The 24,242-nt window shown below is 40.4% G+C and overlaps 1 protein-coding gene across 3 annotated transcripts in view; it reads right to left on the reverse strand.

The window, feature by feature from the left end:
• Nucleotides 1-429: 429 nt before the first annotated feature.
• CERS6 (ceramide synthase 6) overlaps nucleotides 430-24,242 on the reverse strand; it is a 359,345-nt gene continuing 335,532 nt past the window's right edge. Inside the window, exons 9-11 of one of the 3 annotated variants that reach the window (XM_027558491.1) lie at nucleotides 9,986-10,142; nucleotides 9,405-9,428; nucleotides 6,691-6,915 (exon numbers count right to left, since the gene is read on the reverse strand). In XM_027558491.1, the coding sequence (XP_027414292.1) occupies nucleotides 6,763-6,915; nucleotides 9,405-9,428; nucleotides 9,986-10,142 (334 nt within the window). In that variant the 3' untranslated portion in view covers nucleotides 6,691-6,762. Of the gene's footprint in view, nucleotides 6,916-9,404; nucleotides 9,429-9,985; nucleotides 10,143-24,242 lie in introns of all 3 variants that reach the window. The other 2 variants (XM_027558499.1, XM_027558509.1) reach the window with 2 other exon arrangements.

A 24,242-nucleotide genomic window follows, 5' to 3' on the forward strand; every position in this document is an offset into this window, starting at 1 on the left:
AGCCGCTGGGGGAGACAGAGTTACACGGGAAAGGCAAAGAGCGAGAGAAGATCTAACAAAGTGGGGCACAGACCCTGAGAAGATGTTGTCAGTCAAGCTCCTATGAGCGCACATTCTCTGAGGGGCAACTTTGTGTGTGTTGGGCTTTGTGTTGTTTATCCTAACTGCCTTTTTTATAGCTTGGAAAAAATCAGTACAGTTTGATATATTTGAACTGATAACTTTGTAAATTCTAGTTTTTCAGAATGAAGTACTACATAAAATTTAACTTGAAGCTTTATATCTTAATTGTCAAAATGATATTATAACATAGATATGTTATATGTGTATATATAATATATAAATGTTAGTCTGCTAATTAGACCTTTGTTAAGTGGAGCACAGGGTGTTGGATGGTGAACCAACAACAGAGTCCAACAGACCACAAGAGAACTTGAAGTAGAGAGGTTTATTATTCACAGGTCCTGGGGGGAGTACATGGCACACCAGGAGGGGCCACACAGGAAGGTCAGGCAGAGTACAGACAGAGAGAAAGAGACAGGATCTGGGGCACATGCCTTTATTAGGGTCCATGGGTGCAGAGCCTTGGAGTCCCTGGGCTATGGCCAGATCGGTCAATTCAAGCCAAAAGAAAGAGGTTATGGTAAGCCCCCTTCCCTGGGGAGGGTGGGTCTTATCTAAGGGATGCATAAGGCATACAAAAGCACTGGGAGGCAGGAGACAGTTGATCACAAGGGCTGTTGGGGACATCACATCAGGGAGTTACATTTGCTTGTGACTCTGGGCTGCTATTCAGGACATGCACCTGTATGAGGGGCTAGTGTCAAGCTATGGTCCCTGCAGGCTGTTTGCCAAACAAAATGGATGCTGAGATAACAACACCATCAAGTAGCTTAGCTAAATTCTTGACAAAATAACCTGTAACAATATATATGTATATATATAACGTATAAATACTACATTCCTTTTTCGTAATCATAGCGACTCTGGGATTTGAGGAGGCTTACAAGAAAACTGTAGGATGATGTGAACACTGAAATGAATCTTGTCCAGGAAGATGTGGTACATTACCAATACAAGTTCAGTAGTGCTTACAGAAAAGGGCATTTACACTGTACTCTTAAGACTTATCTTTATTATGAAAGTGTTTTCAAAGTAAAATGATCCTCATAATAATGACTGCTTCCAGAGATCAAGAATGAATAATTATATTTTCATATATAATTATATGAAATCAATCATATAAAATCAGCAAAATACAGTAACAATACATAAAATAATTCTAATTGGCTAACAGTACATCATTCCATTTCTGACAGAGATGCTCAAGCACTGACTTGTCTTAACAAGTAAGGTTTTGTCACCTATCCTGTTTCTCACTGCAAGTTGAAAAAAATCAAATCCCCAAAATAACCACCTCCCTTTTGCATGACACCAAATGGCTATGGAGGTAACTGATCATGTGGGCAAAAAGGAGATGAAAATCATGAGCTTAGAGGCTTTATGAAACTTTGGGAAATCAAACTTGGAGGTTATTTTCCATATTTAAATTAATGAAGCTCTAAGTTAAAAGTTCCAGAATCACCATATAACTGTTCCTATCACAGAGTGAATTTCTATTTGGCAACTAATCTTTAAAAACCTCTATTTTTTTAAGGGCAGATTTACAATCACAGTTTAAAAAAACTGTTGTAGATCCAAAAGAAAAAAAAAATTGTCTCTATAAAACCTAATTTTCACTTAAAATAGAAATCACACCAACAGCTGTTGTTCCCTGGTTTCCAGGCCATGCAACACATACCAAAATAAGAAGCCAAGCTCTCATTGACTTGTGTTGAGGAAAACAGGCTCATATGGGCACAATATTTTTTTTTTTTTAATTGAATCAGAGAAGGAAGTGTGATACACAACTGATCCAATTGTTATTGGGAAATTGATAGCAGATAAGTGACAATATTTTAGATTCATTTTATTACGATTTAAAAGATTTACAAGAAAGTGAGTGGAAGATAAACAAGCTAGATCTTAGGCTAACAGTCCCTTCCCATTCCTTCCTGGGCACTCCTGAGAATGTCTAGTCTTGTGGAGACATCATATCATGTGTCATCTGCTTGCAGAGACTTGTATGTCTTTGATTGGATGGGGATCTTAGCTTATGGACATTTGGTAATGTGTTCCAAAGGCTTCAGGTTGAACTTACACTGGAAAGACTAAGGTACTCTTTTGGGTGATTACAGATCTTATTAATAGCTACTTATAATGTTTTATGTTCTTTAATACAATTTTCTCCATAAAAGACAGCATCAGGTATGCTTCCAGTGAGCATATGTTAGGCATTTCGACAGCACAGTGTGGACAAGTGGACATCGACTTGTCCACTACCTCCTTAGCATCTACTGAACGCCCCCTAGGGGACGGGAGGGGACCATGCATGCAAATGCAAACCACAGGGCCTGTTTCCAGCCTATTAAAAATGAAGAATTACACTGTGGCCACAGTGAACCAGTGTTAATTACTATCTGGTAATTTGAAAATGGTACAATTTCATTTTACTGAGAGAAATTTAAACCTACTATGGGGACAACAACAATGTCACTTAAAAAAGTATCTTGCATTTTGCATGAACTGTTTGTGATTGACAGTACTCCTTTCATGGACAGGACACTGGCGCAGACTTTGATCTGATTTGATTTTTTCTTATTTGAACACTAGAAACATTTCAGGGCTACTAATATTTATCTACAAAGCAGGAATCAGCTAAAGACAAATAGGGGGAAAAAGTAAGCTAATTATAATCTTAAGACCTCAAATAGCATGTGAAATGTAAACATTTAATCTCTTACTTCTAAAGAATTTCTTGAAACCTCTTTGGACACAATGACATCATAGGACATACTAATAAAGAGAATTATTTAATACCTTTGTAACTATTCTATATAATTTTCATATTTCAAATTAAGAAAAAATACTCAAATATCCAGGCAACTTTGGCATTAACATCTCCAAGTAGGGGACAAAAGTAACTACCAATGCAAAAATCATGAACAGCTTGGGAACAATCATGGTTGTCCCTAAAGTTCTCTTGGAAGAGCTCTTTTTTAAAGACTCAGGTGTGCTGAAATGAAACATGATGTCTTACTTCAGCCCAAATAACAATGAGGTTGAAATATACAGAGTGGAAAATTCAGACCCTTTCTACCCAAGTTGCAAGTGTGCAGTTTGCTCAAATTCAAACTCTCAAATACTCAGAATGAAAAGTTTGGCAACAGAACAGGACATTTTCAGGTTTACCTGTCATTTTGGCTGCAGGTGACCAAATTTTATCCCACTAAAGAGTTATTTCTCTCACCCAGTTGCTTGTTTACTTTGGAGAGCCTCTACACTGGAGAGCCTCTGTCCAGCAGCTGAGCTGGATCTGAATGTTAATAAAATCCTTGGGTGAAGCAGAAATCTTGTGCATTTTCCTCAACACTTAGTTTAATAATCCAAAATACGGATAGCTGCTCCCCTACTGTTAACATTTGTAACACTTAATCTGGAAGTGGGGACTACTTAGATGCTGACCTTAGGGCCTTCATGATCTGAACTCTGAGGCAAAGAGGCTGAAAGGAGTCTACCCCTCTCAGCTGTGGAGGTGGCGTGAACAGGCAGTAAAAAGGGAGGTGGAAAGCTTCTATTGCACATGGCGGATGGTTTTCATGAAAAGAATATGGATAAGGATGAGTCAGTGATATTTTGGTTTTATCACGTTTTTCTGAGAAACCTACATGTACATACACAGATCACACATTTTTATATCATTTATTGACCCAAGGCCAAATTCTAGTCGAATTTCTACATTTATCTCCCTCTAATTGGTCTAGAAACGCTATAGAATTGGAGAAAATATTACTTTTTCTAGATTCCTTCCTATATACCCCTTTGTACCTTGGGAAGATTTGAATATGACCAGGACAGGCTAAGTCAATTAATGGGAAACAACATTCCTACTAACCTATAGCTGACATTGCAATACACACTTCCAAAGCTATGGCCTGGCACAGGTAGAAGATATGAGATCTCACATATTTTCTCTCTCAGGCTTATCAGGCCACCATGGGAGAGCAGTAGACAAGAGATACATTATTCTTTATCTCAAAAGACCTATAAACACTATTTTGATGAATCAAAAAGGACGCTTTGCCTTAAAATGTAAAATGAAACACAAATGTATTGATACATAGAAGACTGCTTTGTTACTGTCAGTGGTCAGGGAGGCTCTGAGAATTCCCAATTCTCCTTCTAAGTGATTTTTGGGAAGAACAAAAGTCAGATGTTCAGATGTCTTTGCTAAGGACAGGCAATTTTCTTCATGTCATGCAAGTCTTCTAAACCTTTAATTTACAAGCAGATCTTTTGAAGTTATTCTTCTACGCTAAAGAGTGTCAAATGACCCAAATAGAAGCACACTGTGGCTTTCTGGTTTATTTCACCCATCAGAGGACTTGCTCTAGATACTAAAGCAAGGCACGAGGCTTTCTTCTGTTCCGTATCTTAGTTGAGAAGACATTTTCACCTTATCAAAACTTTTCAGCTATAACATGCTTGCTGGTTTACTTTTTATATATCTGCATTTTAGCAGATGTTCAGATGACAAGTACTTTTCATATTTAATGATTGGTCTTACAACTTGACCATCCATAAATTACTCTCCTAGACATACCCCTGTTCTGTGAAATAAAATAATAAGGTTTTCCAAGAAGAGTTAATCATACCATTTCGTCAACAAAAAAGCAGACATATTTCTAAGGCCCTTCAATCATTACTATGGACCATACCAAAGACACATTATTTTATAAATAGGTGGGAAGAGATTTAACATTACGGGGTGAGGTTTTGTTTGGGAGCATTCTTTTAACTATTAACAATCATGGTGCACATTGTGGGCACAAAGTTTTACTTCAATTAAAAAAAAAAAAATTGACCTGAATGTGAGTGGCTTTGGGCAGGACATGCGCTTTTTAGTACTTTGCTGTCCTTTTCACTAGTCCTGACCTGCACATTGATATCACTTTGTGGTTTTGGACTCTTTGTTTCAGGAGATAGTCTTCCTGATTTATGAAATAAGTATAATAACTTTTTATTCCCTTTTACTAAAAGCTGGAAGAAAAGAGATAAAATCTTTGGTTTATGTGTATGGTTTTCTTATCTATACATAAATAACACTGCCCTGTAGGAGACTACAGAAACTTATTTTTTCAGTAGTCCTTCTCATTTACTGAGTAGAATTTTTGTTGCTTTTTTTCTGGAAATAGCTCCATTTGAACAAAAATTCCTGGAAAATGAACAAGTCCTTCAAAGAAGCAGACAAAAGGACCTACAGTCTAACACTGCTCAGTTTCTAGTAACAGGAAATTCTGTTATGTTAGGGTTATGTTTAAGGAGAAAAGACAAAGGGTAAAATGGTCTTATTCTCACTGGCTTTATTTTGCCCAGAAAAAAAACAAAACAAAACAAGATCAAATACTAGAGAGGGTGCTTTCTTGAAAGCTGGTTGCAGTAATGTGCTTTGCACTAGAGGTGACTTTTGGCAACTCTTGGAAGTCCCCTTTCTCTGTCCTCAAATATACTTAGCTTCTTTTTTTCATACCATAGCGGAAGACTGCACTAATTAAAGGGGTTGTGGTAAAACCTGGTTGAAATCTGCTACTCTCTTTGTATTACTCTCAGATCATGGGACAAATTCCCAGTTGGAAGTCTGATTTCTTTGTTTGTAACCATGAACTTAAGTTTTCCTTCAGAGCTGGAGCACTGACCCCATAATGGAGAATAAAGAAAAAAAAAGTCTCTGTAACCTAAAAAGTTAATCCCAACTAGCTACCATTCTCACTGAAGAAACTTTGGCTGTGTGTGCAAGAGAGGAAGTCTATTCCAAAGTAATTTAATACATACAAAACAATTTTAAGTCCTCCAATAACCACACTCTATTTGGAACAGCTAATTGACCATGAAGGGTTTCCCTCGTAGCTTAGTTGGTAAAGACTCTACCTGCAGTGCAGGAGACCTGGGTTTGATTGCAACCCACTCCAGTGTTCTTGCCTGGAGAATCCCATGGACAGAAGAGTCTGGCAGGCTACAGTCCATGGGGTCGCAAGAGTCGGGCACAACTTCACAACTAAACCACCACCACCACCACCAATTGACCATGAAAAATGATAATTACAAAACTGAACTCATCCTGTTTCAACTTTACACTGGGAGAAAGGTCACTTGAGACTGAATAGGCCATTTCAGAACGGGCATTGTGACACAAAGAGAGCAAACCTATTTGGAGTTGCACGAGAATCTTGCACTGGGTTTTGCTTGCTCTAAGTGACCAATTAAGCTGATGCTCCTAGTGGACTAGGTCACAGCAAGAAAGGGGTAGAAGCAAACGGAGCATCTCCCTCACTGTCATGAACCCAGAGAGTAAAAAGAGGAAACCCTCTTTTGTCCACAGATTTACAAACAAATACAAAAAGAAAATAAATAATATTCTAAGACAGTACAAATGCAAATACCGTTCCCTTGTGTCAATTACATAAAGCATGCCTACATATATAGAAGGGTACTTCTTCTTCATTCACAGACAGGACATATGGCAGTGCACTATTCAAAATGCTTTGATAATCCTAATTTTTGTTTCTGGTGCTGAGAGATTATGAAAGGAACTGCATTTGCAATTTATTAAATACTTCCAGGAACAAACAGTTCACTTTGTTTGGGACTTGTGGTTTTGAGGAATTAATCATCCATGGCACAAGCGCCAGTGAGGAGATACCCGTTGGTACCACTGGTCCCATTGGTGGTGGTCGCAGTATGGGGGTTCTTTCCTGGAGGTTCTGAGTCCTCCTCATCTGAGCTAGACTCAATATCACTTCGATCATCCTTGGACACCTGTGGAACACAAGAAGGTGAGTGCAACCGGCTCTGAAGAAATCATAAAGGTATAGCATGCTCAGAAGTACATGCAGTCATACATAAAGGAAAACATCTAAGTATTAAAAAAATCAAACAGGATAGGAGCATTGCCAGAGTAATAAGTTCTTCTTCATTGGAGATAGAGCAAAGTCAGTGATCAAGGAATGTAGGTGGACTTAGGCATCACAGGGGGTTAGCCTTGCTGACTTCCTTAAGTTACCTTTAGATATTCAGAACGTACTAGACCATGAACCCCACTCTTACTGCAAAGTAGCATACCATACTACTAGAATGGCACTATAGGAATTTGGTACAAATGGAACTATTTATTCTTTGATGATCACATTCTCTTTGAGAATCCTTTAGAGTCAGCTCTCAATTAATTACACTAATGGAGATATTTACTAGCTCTGATCATTAAAACATCATTCTTATTTGGCTTTTAAATGTATTCTTGTATGATTTAATTTGTCTTTCTGTCTGCTAGAATTAAGTAGAAATTTTGTTTTATATACAACATAACAACTAATGGCAGCAGGAGGCATTTGGGGTACTTGCTGGGTAAGGAATAGTTTAAAATATTTCCCAAGAAAAATCTAGTGACTGGATCATCATGAATTGACTCCCATCATTCCAGAGTTCTTCCATCCTTCATTCAGACTCATCAAGTCATGAGGATGACTTGGCATCAGGATATAAGTCTATACATTTCCATAAATAATGAAAAAAAACCATATGGTCTCATAAGGAGGTAACGTAGGAAGAAATTAAGGAAATACACTACTGCTTTTAAATTAAAATAGTTCGTACCTCCTACTTTATGCCTACAAACATAGTGAACATTTATCCCAACAGGCCTTAACATCCCTGGGTAACTGAGTGGCATGAACTTCTTTTCTAAGGGGGGTGGCAATAGGGACCTGGTGGCTTGTTTGGCTTCACAGAATGTTTCCCAATCTAGTCCCTTTTGATTCTCTAAGAGGTGGATTGAAAAGCTGGCAGAGTCTCCTGGGAAGCATTTCAGAATGAACTGAGGGATTTCCCACATCTCATTCTCTCTGTGTCACTGCTACCCTCCAACTGGAGAACCCTGGACTCCACTGCTCTCCCAACCTGAGAAGCCCCCATTCCTGCAGGACAATATCACCTCTATCAGGTGGGGTGGGGATGGGAGAAGGTGAGAACTGAGGACTGCTGCTCCAGCCTAAGCAGAGATGATTGAGTAAATATGTAAAAATGGATCTCACTCTAATGGCCCTTGAGATGAGACTTAGCTCACAAGGACCATCTCCAAGAAGATTTAGATCCTGAGACACCAAAAGGACTAGATTATAAGGATACTTTAACTTAAAAATAAAAGATGGCTCACAAAGACAGCATTGGAATAAAAGCTCCACTCCATTTAGCAATCCATTAGTCGTAAATTAAGCTGCGAATGGGAAAGAAAACTCCAAAGAGTGATTAATTTACATTTGCATGCTTAGTAAGATTATTTTTAATTGCATTTGGAAAACAAAACTATACTTAAGTTACCTTCAAAGAAAGGAACCATTTAGAGTATCTTAACGCACAGGAATATAAAGCCTATGACCCATGGCTATGATGAATTTTACTGTCTTAGGTAAGCAGCAATGCCAGTTAAGATATTTTGAAGCCTGAGATCTGGAAAATTGACTGCCTCCTTGAAAAGTTGAAGGAGTAAGCTGGAGAGAAGACAATATACCTGGTAGAAATAGCAGTGCAGTAAGGACACAAATTATCTAATCTATGGCCCCCTTGCATTTTCAGTCACCGTTACCATAATGACAGTATTGTGCAATTTGTATGCAAATGAGGACAGGAGAGATTTTGTTGTTGTTGTTGTTTTTGTTTGTTAGTAGAGATACACGCTCATTTTAGAGTAGGAGGTCATAGAGAAAAAGGTAAACTTTTGCTTCTAAACAACTCATTGCTCTAATTATTTTGGATTTGCATAGGAGACGATGCCAAGTATAGGCTTCATACTACGTGACTCGATGCCCCGAGCCCTCGTGACAGGTGCTTATGGAGGACAAAGTGGTCAGGTGCTGTCCTGCAGCCCAGGGCAGTCTTGGCAAAGAGCTGCTGCTCAGACCTCCCTGCTGGACCATGCTGATCCTCTCCTCAACTTAGTTCTGCTTCTGCTACTTCACTTTGGTCTATTTCTCTTTTTCAACCAATGTTGAACACCAGTGAAAGAAATCCACTTCTTTCTCTATTGGATCATGCAAAATTTAGCAGAATGCAGGCTCACACAAAAGGGCACTAACTGAGCATCCCTAGCATCCCTCACAGCTGGTGGGAGCCACACCTTGGTTAGAGCCTCTAGGCAGTGTCAACAGATTAGATAGAACAATATGCACCAGAGAACAAAAGCACCAGAGTGTTGCTCCAAAAGGCTAACGTGGAAGCCAGGATGGCGAGAGAGAGAGGGGTGAGAAACTTACATGTAAGGGGTTCCACTTCCCAGACTTCCAGGTGGGCAGAAGGAAGAGAACAAACAATGAAAGTAAGAAAATGTTGCAGAGAATGTTCCAGAAAAGTCACTGCTCTACACAGAGGGGTTGAGGCCCAGGATGCTTTATCATGAGCCCCATTTTTAACCAAAGAGATTTAACTAAATATTTACTGGCAAGTTATAAATGGTCAGAATGCATCAAGTAACACTTCTTATAAAAGAGTTATTAAATTTCTGTTTAATAGAAGTATAATCAGAGAAGGACCAAAGGAGATAGAGAAAAGGAGAGCAGGAACACAGTAAATAATATATCTCCATGAATCTAAAGTTATGAACACAGATCATTCAGCAAAGCAATGCAGATCACTCAGCAAAGCAATACTACATGTAAAAAAATCACTAAGAGAAAATGAAAATTTGTATTATGTTTCCAAGAGGTTATGCTAAACTTTGAAGGAGAAAAAGCAGTTTTGATGAAATTCTAAATAATAAATAATGTTCTTGGTGATTCAGAAGAACCCCAAACCATAATTTTCTGTGACATATTAGAAAGGGTGAGTGTTATCTTACCTTGCCTTTTGAAATAGCTTTGCAAGCTATTTTTACGATCAAGTAAGACCAGAAGCAGTTCAAGCCTTGTATTACCAACAGCAGTAGGTTAAAAACCCACCAGGAAGGGTAAGGTCCAACAATCTCCCAACTTTCAAATAATGTGGTATTTAACACCCTAAGGAAAAGGAGAAAGTAATCATTGAACACAACTTTTCACTGCCTTCAAAGGAACTCTAGTTACTGCAAAGAAGCATAAAGCCAGTGATACCCACTGGCTGCTCCCTTGCAAGGATGGTCTGAAAGCTAAGTGCTTCACCTAAGAGTCATCACCTGGATGATCCCACCATTGGCATCACATCCCTTGGGATTCTAGCTTGAATAGTGTACTTAGGTTCCCCTTCACTTTGGTTTTCATTTCTTCCATTAATTTTCATCACAGTTTTTGATTGATTCCATTTCTCATTACCTGTTAAAAGGCCTGTACTGTCCTTGTTGTTTTGGGTCTTTAAGTAAGTGTGAGGAACATCATTTAGTAACATTACATTGCAAGAGAAAAAGAGCAATTAATTTCAGAAACACCAGTGAAATTTAAACTATATGCCTAGCATAGTGAGAGTTGGCATATACATAAGACCTAACCCCTGTCCTCAAGTGGTTTATAGCCTCAAAGGAGAGCCCTAATTTTGGGCTGGGTCCATATTTTGTAAGCCTTTTCCTGGTGAAGAACTGGCAACTGAAAGGTATTATATGGAAGTGATGTTTTGAGATGAATGTTGGAAGGATTTTTTTTTTTAATTATTAGAATATACCGAGTATACTTAGTTTTAAGAGTATATACTTAAGGCAGGCAGAAGTATCTGAAGTAAGTGCTTCTCTCTGTTATCCACCATCAGGACAAGGATGCAGCAGCCACGTGGGGCAGATAAAGGATACAGGATGGCTGGTCTCAGTGCGTCACACTCATCCTAAGCCGTCGGAAGGTGATTTTTGCCTTCCGGATTCGTAGTGCTGCCACAGAGAAGCTCAGCAGTCACAAGATTTTGGAATTATTCCACTTCCTTGCCTTCCTCCTTAGCTGAGTGCTGGGCTGGTTTGGAGATCTCAGTGGGTTAACAAAACTCATCTAAGTGTATTTCCACCAACTGTCACTGCAGTGCTTTGCCAGGACCCTACAGGACAGGTTAGGTGGACAGCACTTGTTCACTAAGGGAGAAGGATGGAAAACTCTTGAATGCAAGACCACTCATGCAAGAACAGAAGGCACATATACAGAACATTTTACTATAAGAGTATGATGAGTGCTTTGAAAAAAGTTAAGTACTTAGTAAATTCATAAAAGGAAAAACTAATTGAGTTAAGAGATAAAGAAAAAAAGGAGAATGAATACTAGAAAAACAGGTCTATGTCCAGTTCAGGTAACCTGAATTCACAGACCAGAATGAGACAGAGTGTGACTCTCATCCTGCCACGCTAGTTACCTCTCAAGAACAACGCTCAACACACGTGAATGTTAAAATCCTAAAATTGAGAGTATGGAATTTAATTTGACAATTCACTAGGAGTAGATTGCTCTATGATATAATAGTAGTATTCATTCTGGTGGAAGAGAACCAACATTAGGAAATCTATTAATAAAATTATCACACATCCATAGGCCAAATCGGTACAAACCTAATTATTTCAACTGCACTAAAAGACATTTGGCAATGTTCAATTCCCCATTGCTGATGTTTAAAAACTGGAACTCAACGTACTTAATATTATTTTTATTCAATTCAGCTCAGCAGTGGTCATAATACCAGAGTTATTGACTTTATAATCAGGAACAGTCAGCATCACCATTATTATTTAACCCTGTTCTGGAGGTTCCAGCTATAAAGTGTGGTAGAAATAATAGGCATCAAAATAATAGGCATTAAATTTCTATAACTATAACAGCAAACAATGAAAATTTCCAATAATGGAGTGGTTAAAAATTATAAAGAAATTCTAGAAATTATTAAGTCACTCAAAGTGGTAAATATGTTTCAAGACTTTCTTTTGATAGATAAAAATCATAATATGCCAACTCCATAAGATAAATATATATTTGCGTATACACACAGAGAAAATGAAGAGAATTATAATTCATTGGAAGATATTAATCAAAGCCATGTTGGACTTTCTTTGGTGGACTGGGGAATTTTGCATTTTCTTTAAAAATTTATTTATTTATTTATTTAGTTTTGGCTGCGCTGGGCCTTTCTTTGTTGCTGCTCGGGTTTTTCTCTAGTGACGCAAGCGAGGGCTACTCCCTAGTTGCAGCGTGAGGGCTCCTCTTGCTGCAGAGCCTGGGCGTGATTGAGTGCCGGCTTCAGTAGTTGCTGCACGTGGGCTCAGGAATCGCAGTTCCTGAGCTCTAGAGCACAGGCTCAGTAATTGTGGCAAAAGGGCTTAGTAGCTCTTCGGCCTGTGGGATCTTCCTGGATCAGAGATTGAACCCATGTCTCCTACATTGGCAGGTGGATTCCTTACCACTGAGCCACCAGGAAACCCTGTATTTTCTTCTTTACATTCTTCACTTTTCCAAATCCATCACAAATAATTAGGGAAAAAAACACAAGTTTTTTATAAAAAGGAATAAGTTAGGATAATGCCTGAATTCCCAAGAGGCAGCCATCTCTTTATACACCAGGTTGCGGGCCCCAGGACAACTGGTCTAAACAGAGTTCAACTCCTGGACAGTGAGAGAGGACTCCTACATCTCATTTTTTTCTATCTCCAGCACCTTGCAAAACACTGGGAAGTAATTTGCTCACTGGACCTGCTGGCTGATAGGCCGTGTGTTAGTTCAGTAATCAAATAAATAGATATGCACGAGACAGCTCTGGAATAATCACAATAGTTTTATTTCAGAACCAGCTCTGCTTCTTGACATATTAAACATGTTGACCTTCAGAGGGAATTTAGTTTCATTTGAACAAAAAGAGGTCTTGTAGAAATGGCAACAATGACTGTGTGATGCTATGCATTATAAATTAGCCTTTGCTGAATTATGGGTTTGAAAGCCTTTCTCACCATTACAGTTTGTTTGGCTTATTATGAACAGGGTGTCATGCAGTCGCTGGTGACATGATATCTACATTAATTTTGGAAATGCTGCATCAGAATTCATAGGCTTTGCCATGACAGTCAGTGGCATCTCTGAGATTCTGCTCAGAAGTAATGGATTTCTTTGAAAATTGACTTGGCTGCCTGCAGAGATACTTGGGAAAATACAATCAGTGCACCAAATGGATATATCTCTCAGTGAGAAGCTGGGGAAGAAAAACAATATATGAGGAATTGGGACTAGATATGCCACCTGGATTCTGAAAAACAGTAAACCCAGGAAACAGAGCCTCTGTTTAGCCACGGAATGTTTCTCATGAGAAAACTGTCCCTTTTGGGGCAAACTATTAAAATGGTGATTATAGGATTTTGCCCTTTCCCCGAGGTTAGGGTTAGGAGTGTCTATTTAATGATGTCATTATTTAATGATGTCATTACAAATCTACAGTGACAGGGTTCTGAAGAGCGGTTATATCTGAGGGAGGGCTGATGGAGGGAAAGGAGGGAGGTGGCTGGGATGCTGGAAACATTCTTGATCTTGATGCAGGTGGTAATTATGAAGATTATTTACAGGCAAATTTTTACAAATGTAAAAATGTATCAAGTTATATATTGAAGATCTATGTAGTACATTGTGAACATTATATCTCCATCAACTAAAACAGAAAAAAGTACTCTGTGGGCCAAACACTGCCAATTTGCGACCTCTGGGTTGCATAGTTACTGTAATATCAGTATTTCTACCCGCCCCACCCCGACACCCTGTGCCACCACCTAATATATATTCAAGGTATGGCTTCTGAGAAAACATATTTTTTTTCCTTCCCCCCAAATAGCCTACAGCATCAAACCTCCTGTTGCTCTAATCAAGTGGTGGAGAGTTTGGAGACACCAGGGACCAGAAAAGACCATTTTCCTTTTCATTAAGGTTAGGCTCACTTAACCACTAGATGGCGCATCATGCATGTACAAAGTGTGCTCAAGGAGGTCTGTTCTGCCAGAACCTTGTGCCATAGTCTGGGTCCCAGGAAAAAAAATCACTCCATCATCAGGTAACACTTTCCTAAGAATCTCGCCAAACAATGGAATCAAGAGTCCCAGTCCTGTCTGTGCTTCTTTCTTCCTGCATAATTCCCACTAGAAATGATGCCTGCAGGGCAAAGCTCCAAGCAGTTCACTGGTGACATGAAGACGCACAAATTGCCACCCCAATAGTTTAGCTCTGATGGGGTATTTTAATTGCTTTTTAATGAATCATGAGAATTTAGTTTGACTGTGACCTATAGTTACTTTTGCTCATGCTTTCCTTTTATGGATTCTTCATATTTGATTATTTCAGAAATATGTATATACAGGCTACGTGGGGATTGTGGGGGAGGGGAATATATACATTTGTACAGAAAATTTTACCTTTTTTTTTTTTTTAAAGCAAAGCAAACTCAGAGTAGTCTCATTTTAATCCTATATTTAAGGCCTTACTCATTTATATTCTAAACCATCAGTGTGACTTCTGCTTTCCCCTTAAACCTCAGAATTCCAAAAGTTTCCTACTGTCAGAGAGCACAGTGTCGAAAGATCTCCACTGGTATCTCATTCAGAAAAGCTATAACCAGTGCCTTTCCCCCATTCTTATCATGACTGCCAACTCAAGAGTTTAGGTTTATATGCAAAGTTATGCAAAGTTAGATAAACATCCTTACTTTCCACTCCATGTATCTTATTACTTTTAAAATATCCCACTGATTTAGAGGCAGGACCACATATTAATGGTTGGAATACTAAAGATGACAGAGGCCCGAGTTCTTTCACTATATGAGTGAAGTTATAGGTGGGTGATTATGATGAGGCCATGGTAAGTAACCATAAGCTTTGCCTGCTCCCCTTCCCCTTCTACCTCCACCTAAGAGCTCCATCTGAGCCTTGGGTTGTGTGTTTCTAGAGTGGTCTATATAAAAACCACAATAATTAGATCCGTCTAAAGGGCTTCCCAGGTGGCACTAGTGGTAAAGAACCTGCCTGCCAATGCAGGAGATGTAAGAGATGCGGGTTCGATCCCTGGGTGGGGAAGGTCCCTTGGAGGAGGGCATGGCAACCCACTCTAGCATTCTTGCCTGGAAAATCCCACGGACAGAGGAGCCCAGCGGGCTACAGTCCAGAGGGTTGCAAAGAGCCAGACACCACTGAAGCAACATAGCATGCACACCTATACTCAAATATCCAAAGAGGGTCAAGACTGCTTCTCAGCGAGCAGGTTCAGGGCCTCACGCTGGGGATTGCTGCATGATGTCAGTGGGGGTAGACTAGAAAGGGAAACTTGTTTTACAGTCAGAATGAAGGTGTTCTTTAGAGCTTTTGAATGGTCTTTGACTTTGCTTTTTCAGAGAGACTGCAGTATATTTCAGGATGTGTGCTTCTCTGGCATTTATTTTAATTCGACCTACATGAAACATAAATGAAAAGTAGATTCTACCTGAAACTTATCCATAATCTACTGGCATGTTTTGCTCATTTTAAAGTAGATGCTAGTAGAAAAGCATTTATAATGTACTCTCAACAGAAACCATGAACACAATACCTGAAAAAGGAGTCGGGTAATTAATTCACTGTGATAAGAAATCCTCTTTGTCCTGGGTTTCCTAAGGCAATAAAAACCCCAGGCCTAAAGAACAATTTGGTTAAGTGTTGGGTAGTCAAGGCTGCTACATGACTGAAAAACTCACTCTCAATTTTCTTTTAACAAGATGGCCCCACCCACAGCTTGGGTTTCTCCACAGCACTGGTGTGGGTCAGCAAGATCTCTTTTAGGAGGACAGCTTCTGGGTAGCTCGCAGCTTGGGTGCCTAATTATCTCAAATAATAGATACACGAAGTCTGTAGCAGACATAGGAGTGATTTCTCTATCCTTGACAGGAAGTGAAACTTGAACATGTCTTTCCTCTAGCAATGGGCATATCAGTTGTTATATTCTATCCAAGTAAGACATGGGATCAATTCGTTTATTTTTATTTTTAGGTCATAGGCTGGTCAGACTTAGACATTGATCCTTATAACACAGCAAGCTTGTCTCTGGTGACTTCCTTGCCAAGGTGGATGTTTTTCTCAAAATTAGTCATTGCCCTCTTGCTGCCCCATTTGCTGTCTGTCCACCTGAGTTTCCAACCCCTTCACTGCCTGGTCTGCCTTTCCGTATTCCTGACCTACCAACCTGAGTTTCTCTATCCTAGAACATGTCCATCAAGCTGTATCTTGATTCTTACATGCCTGCTTTCAACACTCTGCCTACCTCTTAGGTACCTGCTGTTGCTGCTGCTAAGTCGCTTCAGTAGTGTCTGACTCTGTGCGACCCCATAGATGGCAGCCCAACAGACTCCTCTGTCCCTGGGATTCTCCAGGCAAGAATACTGGAGTGGGTTGCCATTTCCTTCTCCAATGCATGAAAGTGAAAAGTGAAAGTGAAGTTGCTCAGTCGTGTCCGACTCTTAGCGACCCCATGGACTGTAGCCTACCAGGCTCCTCTGTCCATGGGATTTTCCAGGCAAGAGTACTGGAGTGGGTTTGACCCTAAAACAGACTTCTCTGGTTCTCAATAACTGCTCTTTATTAAATAGTATATGTCGAGCACTGGCCCAAACATGATAAATACATGCACTGTGCTTAGTTGCTCAATTGTGTCTGACTCTTTGTGAACTCATGGACTGTAGCCCACCAGGCTCCTCTGTCCATGGGGATTCTCCAGGCAAGAATACTGGAGTGGGTTGCCATGCCCTCCTCCAGGGGATCTTCCCAACCCAGGGATCAAACCCAGGTCTCCTGCACTGCAGGCAGATTCTTTACAGTCTGAGCCACTAGGGAAGCCCATGAATACTGGAGTGGATGGCCTACCCCTTCTTCAGGGGATTTTCCTGACCTAGGAATCGAACCAAGGTCTCCTTCATTGCAGGCAGATTCTTTACCAGCTGAGCTACCAGAGAAGCCCGTTATTTACATGGTTTTACTTAATTCTTTCAAAAACTCACACAGTAGAAATCCCATATAGTAGAATACTTACACTAGCTAACATTTATTCTTAACTATGTGTTAGGTGATGGGCTCAGGTTTTACATATTTTAACTCATTAAACCCTCATGAAATAAACCTTATGGATAAATCCTATTTTTTCAAAGTAGGTACTATTATATCTGTTTTACAGTTGAAGAACCTGAAGCACAGGTTTGTCTGTATACCCAACACTACCCCCTCACTGTGGGGTATACATATTAGTGAGCCTCAAAGAACTCATAATTAAGTTGGGGAGCTGGGGTTGGAATATAAATTGGCATATTGTATTTGGTGGATAATGCTACCACATGTATCAAAATGTGCATATCTACTGAGGCTGTGAATCTATTTCCAAACCTTTGTCCTAAGGAAGAGTTTCAGGGATTTATAAGATTTAGCCATAAGGATATTCATTTAAATATTATTTATAGTAGCACACTACTTGAAATATCCTAGATAATGCCTAAAAATAGAGTACTTATGAATAAACAATGATCTTCTCATAAGATGAAATACTCGTAGCTAATAAAATTATGTTATAGAAGAATACTTAATGAAATGGAAAAAAGTTTATGGTACAATGTTAAATGAGAAAAACAAAGCTATAAAACAGTATGTGCAGAATGAGCCCATTTTGGTAAAGAAGAAGATGTAATTTTAAGCATATAAAATGTTAGAAACAAAGATATCAAATTATGAACAGCAGTTATTTCAGAACTATGGGACTTTTTTTTCTTTGTGGTGTTTCATATTCCATGACGTTTCTATAATGAAATTTAACTATAACATGTATATAATTCCATAAATAAATATCAGTTTAAGTTAAAATTTGAGGAAATCCAATGAGAATGATAATTGATTGCTATTGTTGCTGTTCAGTTGCTAAGTCATGTCTGACTCTGCGACCGCCTGGAATGCAGCATGTCAGGCTCCTCTGTCCTCCACTATCTCCCAGAGTTTGCTCAAATGCATGTCCATCGAGTAGGTGATGCAAATGATCTCATCCTCTGCCACCCCTTTCTCCTTTTGCCTTCAATAGCCAAGTGCTATCCAAAGCCTCTGAAGGTCTATCTAGGGCAAAGAAGGTAACACATTTTTGTAGCGATGGATGGATTTCCTGAAAGCCACCTCCTCAGAGCTGCAGAGGGGCAGCCCGGCTTGGCTGGGGTGGTTCTCCTTGAAGTCCCAGCTTCCTGCTCTGGATGAGGAGATGGTGACTGACAGCACTGTCTGTGGGCACACCAGCTGGTCCCCCTGTCCCCCGAGGCGGGCAGGTTTTATATGAGTGGGGTGGGGGTGGCTGGCTCCTGGGAGTGCTGAGGAGGAGAGCTGCTCACAGGGCAGAGCAGGGCGTCCAGTGGTGGCGAAGCCTCTGCCTCTCTGGGATGATGTCTGCTCACAGCGCTGCCTCCAAAGACAGAAGCTTTTATTCTCTCTGAACAAAAGCAGCAGCTTGCTAAATTCAACTGTGGTTATGGGCGTGGAGATTTCTGAGATGGCAGAGAGGCCAACTGAACACACATCCTAAGCACATTTGATTTGATCACTTTTGTCCCTGGAACGGGGGTTTGTTGGCATGTTTGGGGCTGTTTTCATCAGGGTTCCTGGGATTTAGAGCTAATAACCAGCCTAAGAACTGTGAGACCCACCTGGTCTCTGCACTTCTGTTACTTTCTTATTTCATGATTTTGTGAAATAAATGTGTCTGCAAGATATAAGAGACAGCTTCTGAAAACTATGGGTGCAACACCTGCAAATCCTGTCTTTGGGGGCAGGAAGAAATGGAAAGAGGATGGGGAAAGAGGGTAGAGAGAGAGGTGATGTGGGGATGGGAAACGGGCAGACAGAGGAAGGAAGAAACAGGAGGCCTGCTTTCCTGGGGCCGTGCTCCAGCCTGAATCTTGAATCAGGACCAGGCCTTGTACAAACTCAACGTGACATTTAATACCACCCCGTTCCTGGGATTAAATGTTACACTAATAAAAAGAGAGCCGCAAGACAAACAGTTGTGCCCTGGAAGTGGAGAGGGAAGCGGCTGTGCAAAGCTCAGGACCTGAAACTGAGCTGCTTCCACCTGTTACTGCCTGTTGCAAATCTGCCCAGTGTGATTTATTTGCTGGCAAATTCAGCACAGGTGCGTATTCTAACCATTTACTGTGGAAGCAAGAATTACAAACCCTACCTTGCAGAGAGGGAAGGCCAAGCTGCAGCAAACCTAGAGCCCCCCACCCCAGCATCTGACTCAGGTGGTCCCAGGATGGCCGCTCAGCCAGGGTGTGCAGTTTCAGGACAGCAAACAGTTCTTTTGCAGAAATCCCAACTGAAGATAAATCAAGGTAGTGGCCCTTGGACAAGTGGTTTTATTTGTTAAAACTCATCTTTGAATACTTTAAAGGCTAAAGCTCCAATACTTTGGCCACCTGATGCGAAGGGCCCACTTACTGGGAAAGATCCTGATGCTGGGAAAGATTGAGGGCAGGAGGCGAAGGGGGCAATAGAGGATGAGAAGGTTGGATGGCATCACCGACTCAATGGACATAAATTTGAGCAAACTCTGGGAAATACTGAAGGACAGGGAAGCCTGGAGTTCTTCAGCCCCTGGGGTTGCAAAAAGTCAGACATGACTGAGTGACTCAACAACAACAACACAGTTTCCTGGGGGCTTCATCTAAAAACCAAAAAAAAAAAAAAAAAAATTTAACTGGCAGGACAAGATACTCTGCTCCTACTAGTTAGAGTGAGTGTGTGTGTGCGTGTGCACTCAGCTGTGTCTGACTCTTTGCAGACCCCATGGACTGTAGCCTGCCAGGCTCCTCTATCCATGGGATTTTCCAAGCAAGAATACTAGAGTGGGTTGCCATTGCCTTCTCTGCTGTTTAACTATACTTATCCATTCAACCTCAGTTACTTCTTCCCATAGTCCCTGGTCACAAACAGAATGTTTGCAGTTAGTGAGCTGAATATTATTAGAGTTCTGTCACTGACAGTAACAGCATTAGCCAAGGCCTTACCCTAAATCACAGAGAAAATTTCTTACACACCATTGGCTATCCCTGTGTACAGCACCTAGCACCTCGTTAGGAGGTCTGAGTGGCATTTGGGTGGCAATCTGGTACAGCTTTCACTCACATACATCATAGATGTTGATGAGTAAAGTGCTACATCATCAATGGAAAAGTAGGGAGAGGATATGAACAGATCACGGAGGAAATACAAATGACATTTGAAAACATGAATGAAATGTTCCACTGTGCTTATAATCCAATCAATGCCACATTAAAATAAGAGATACTTATGCCAAAATTTGGGGGCTGATGTATCAATGACATCTGCAACCCACTTTCAGATGATTTGGCAAATGTAAGAGAAATGCATGTGTGTAAATAAATGTCATGAGTACTGCAAGGGGTCACAGCGGATGAATGCAGGTGAGGAGTACATATATTTCTAAGTTCAGGAATATGCATGCAGTACTCTCTTTAACAGTAAAAAAGAAACAAATAGATGGTTAGGATGCATATCTATATGGTGGAATGTTAGTCATACATTAAAATTATGTCTTTTGTTTAATGGCATAGGAGAATCCTCACAACTTAGTGAAAAGTGAAAAAAATCATATTAAATCATATGTAGTATGATACTCAGTTTTTGAATACAAAATGTGATTAAAAGGAAATATTCCAAAATGTCCACATTGGTTACTTCTGATTCTAGTAATTTAAAATATAAGATTTTCTACATTTTCCAAATGTATGTACTATTCTTATAAAGAGAGAAAACACTTGAGAACTTTTTTCAAGAATGATGATATAAGAAACACTTTTACACTTTCAAGTTAAGTTAAAAAATATCTCTTTGCGTCCCATTGTCAGCAGGAGGAGAGGCGAAGCTGAATCTTCGATGCTGGGGCTGAACACCTTTAGGAAGACGCCCAAAGTGTACACATGGAGCGAGCTCGAATCTGAGCCACAGCTGTTGGTTTTAGGATTCACGTTTCTATAAGCAAGCATCCTTAGCATGGCACTCAGGTGGTACTAAAGAGACAAATCGAAAAAAAAAACAAAAACTCAGGAGGTCAGATGGACCTTTCAGATTATTCTCCCCAACTCTTCCTCAAACTGAGATCCTACCTGAGCCCAGTGGCAGAGAGGTGGGCTTCCATTTGCATTCTTGTCCTGGGGGCCACAAGGTGAAGATGAAGAGGCTGGGGTGAAGCACACAGCAGTTCAGTTCGGTCACTCAGTCGTGTCCGACTGTTTGCGACCCCATGCACTGCAGCACGCCAGGCCTCCCTGTCCATCACCAACTCCCGGAGTTCACTCAGACTCATGTCCATCGAGTCGGTGATGCCATCCAACCATCTCATCCTGTTATCCCCTTCTCCCACCTTCAATCTTTCCCAGCATCAGGGTCTTTTCCAATGAGTCAGTTCTTCGCATCAGGTGGCCAAAGTACTGGAGTTTCAGCTTCAGCATCAGTGAATATTCAGGACTGATTTCCTTTAGGATGGACTGGTTGGATCTCCTTGCAGTCAAATACTGGCTTTCTGGCATACATTTTTGGTTCAGGAATTATTTAAATATACATGTGACGTCTGGAGTTTGTATTAATATAAATATACATAGTATGTTCACTGAGAATGTTCAAAATCAGTTTTTAGTCAGATGGTGTTTTTCAGTTTAAAACGAATTCCCCCCTAATCTGTAGAATTTAGAAACCTGGTTTCTCCAGGTCCCACCTTGTGCACTTCAGTGAGCCTGTCCTGTAGGCTGGTGGCTCCCAGGCCTGTGGTTCGCTGGAATTCCCTGGGGAGCATCAATCATACTGACACCTGTGATGGCCTCTAGAAATTGTCATTCAAATAGTCTGGGGTATTGCTTCAGTGGTGTGATCTTCGAAAGGTCCCCAGATGATTCAAATGTGCAGACAAGTTTGGGAACTGCCTCTTTCATTCTCTATTTCCTTTTCTGACTTGTTTTTTTAAAAATCCACAAATAATTCTGAATAACTTCTGATCAACCATTTCTGCTTTCAGTAGACATGATGCTTCTGGGTCATTTATATTTGCATGTGGCTGAATGATATTTACCAGGCTTTTCGTGAAATGTTTAAAATGTCCCTTCTCCTACTTTAATGAGAACAATGGTGCCCTGGCATCAGAACCCCCAAACTGGAGGTTACAAACTGTCCTGATTCAGAGAAAGCTGAGGACCCCACTCTTCCCTGCGCCTTGATTACCCTCCTTTGGGTTACACAAAGTTTATGCTTAACCTCCCAGGATTTTGCAGAAATTGTTCTTTGAAGCAAGTCTGAAGCATGAGCTTGTGAACTCATTCAGACAATAAGTAAAGCCCGACACAAAAGAAGCAGTGTCCACAGATGCAGATCAAGAAGCCCAAAGCTGGAAGAGATGATGGTGTCCTTATCCCTGCCCACACATAATTGATATTAAAAGTGATTCCAAACCATAAAACAGTAAGAAAATTCCTAAAAATCTTTTTTTTTTTTTGGCATGGGAAATCAAGTCAATTCTTGTTGAAATGTAAAAATATTAAAAGAAAATGTTATAGCCCACTTTGTTTGTGTCCTAAGCACACACTTTTTTTTTTTTCAAGTCTTCATTGAATTTGTTACAATACTGCTTCTGCTTTATGTTTTGTTTTTTTGGCCCTGGGGCATATGGCATCCTAGTTCCCCAAACAGGGATTGAACCCACACACCCTGTATCGGAAGGCGAAGTCTTAAACACTGACTGTCAGGGAAGTCCCCTAATACCCCACACTTAACTGGCCTTTTAGGTACCCTGCATGGAGTGTCCTTGGTGAGTGTCTGTGATTCATCACCCAGTTATGATGACTCAGATCACTTAATATCCAACTTGCTAAAGAGAGAACAGTGATCATTATAGATTTTTACTTGATAAGAATATTCCCCTTTAGATTCAATCAATATTGCCAAGTTGTCTAAGATATATCACTGGGCTTGTTATGTTTAAAACACCAGAGGAGACTATATAAAAGATTTTCATGTTCATTTTTGAAAAGCAACTCTCACACGGCTCCAGCTAGTAACTCACTGTCTGTTCGACCTTACCTCAAGTTGCCTCTTACATCAGGATGGCAGATATAAATATGGACACAAATATTACTCTACTTTAACCGGGAGGGTTAGGAATGGCCCCATGGAGTGTGAGGCCATGGGACAACCAACCCCTTCCTCACAGAGGATATTGAGATAAGGGAAAATCAGTCTGCCTGAAAAGGCAGTTGAAATTTCAAATAAGCACTCATCCCAAGAAGGATGTTGAGCGGCAGCAGGGAGCCATCCTACTGTTCTGAAGCTGTGATACTGAAGATCTCAGGAATAACTGTAATCATTTGAATTACTCTTCTGCTTCGATCCTTCCAACACTGCCACTGCAATTAGACTAAAATCCCAAACACATCCCTAGGCCCATAAAAATCCCTAATCTTGGGCCCCTCCTACCTCTCCAACCTCAGGTCCGACCGTCACCCTCTTGTTCATCAAGCTTCTTTCTGTTCCAGAAACAGGCCAACACTCTTCACACCCCAGGGAGTTTCCTGTGCCTGGCCTCTCTCTATGACTTATCTTTTAATGTGTGTCTATTTCATTTTAGATACTTTCCCATGATTCCACTGCCTCTCACTTTAAAGCATAAGCTCTAAGAGTGCAACGATTATGTGCATCTGACCTGCTTTACATCTGCCCGAGCACCGTAGAGAACCCTAGGTCCTGATAACAGGGGATGCTTGACCAATTCTCTTTCCAAGAAAGCCGACAGCAGGTGTGGCCCTCCCTTCAGCAGCCCCCAGAGGATCCCTGCTGGATACACGGATCTATAAGTACAGATAGAGCCAGGCAGCTTTTCACACTTGCCTCATGATATTTATACCCATAGATATAATTTTTCAGTGCATCCTGCTATCATTGTTTTGGGTCTGTTTACTGCCGAGACGTTCATTTTCGCAGAAGCATTAGACACGCAACAGGAAAAAAATGAGAACATTAGGCCCCTGAAAATAAAATTATTAGGATGCTAAGCAATGAAGGAGATGGCACGTCACATTGAGGCTACTACAGAGAGGCTTTGGAAGGCCTTTCAAGTGAACACTGGAACACCCACAAC

The sequence above is a fragment of the Bos indicus x Bos taurus genome, chromosome 2 (assembly GCF_003369695.1).
Source record: "Bos indicus x Bos taurus breed Angus x Brahman F1 hybrid chromosome 2, Bos_hybrid_MaternalHap_v2.0, whole genome shotgun sequence".
Lineage (NCBI taxonomy): Eukaryota > Metazoa > Chordata > Mammalia > Artiodactyla > Bovidae > Bos > Bos indicus x Bos taurus.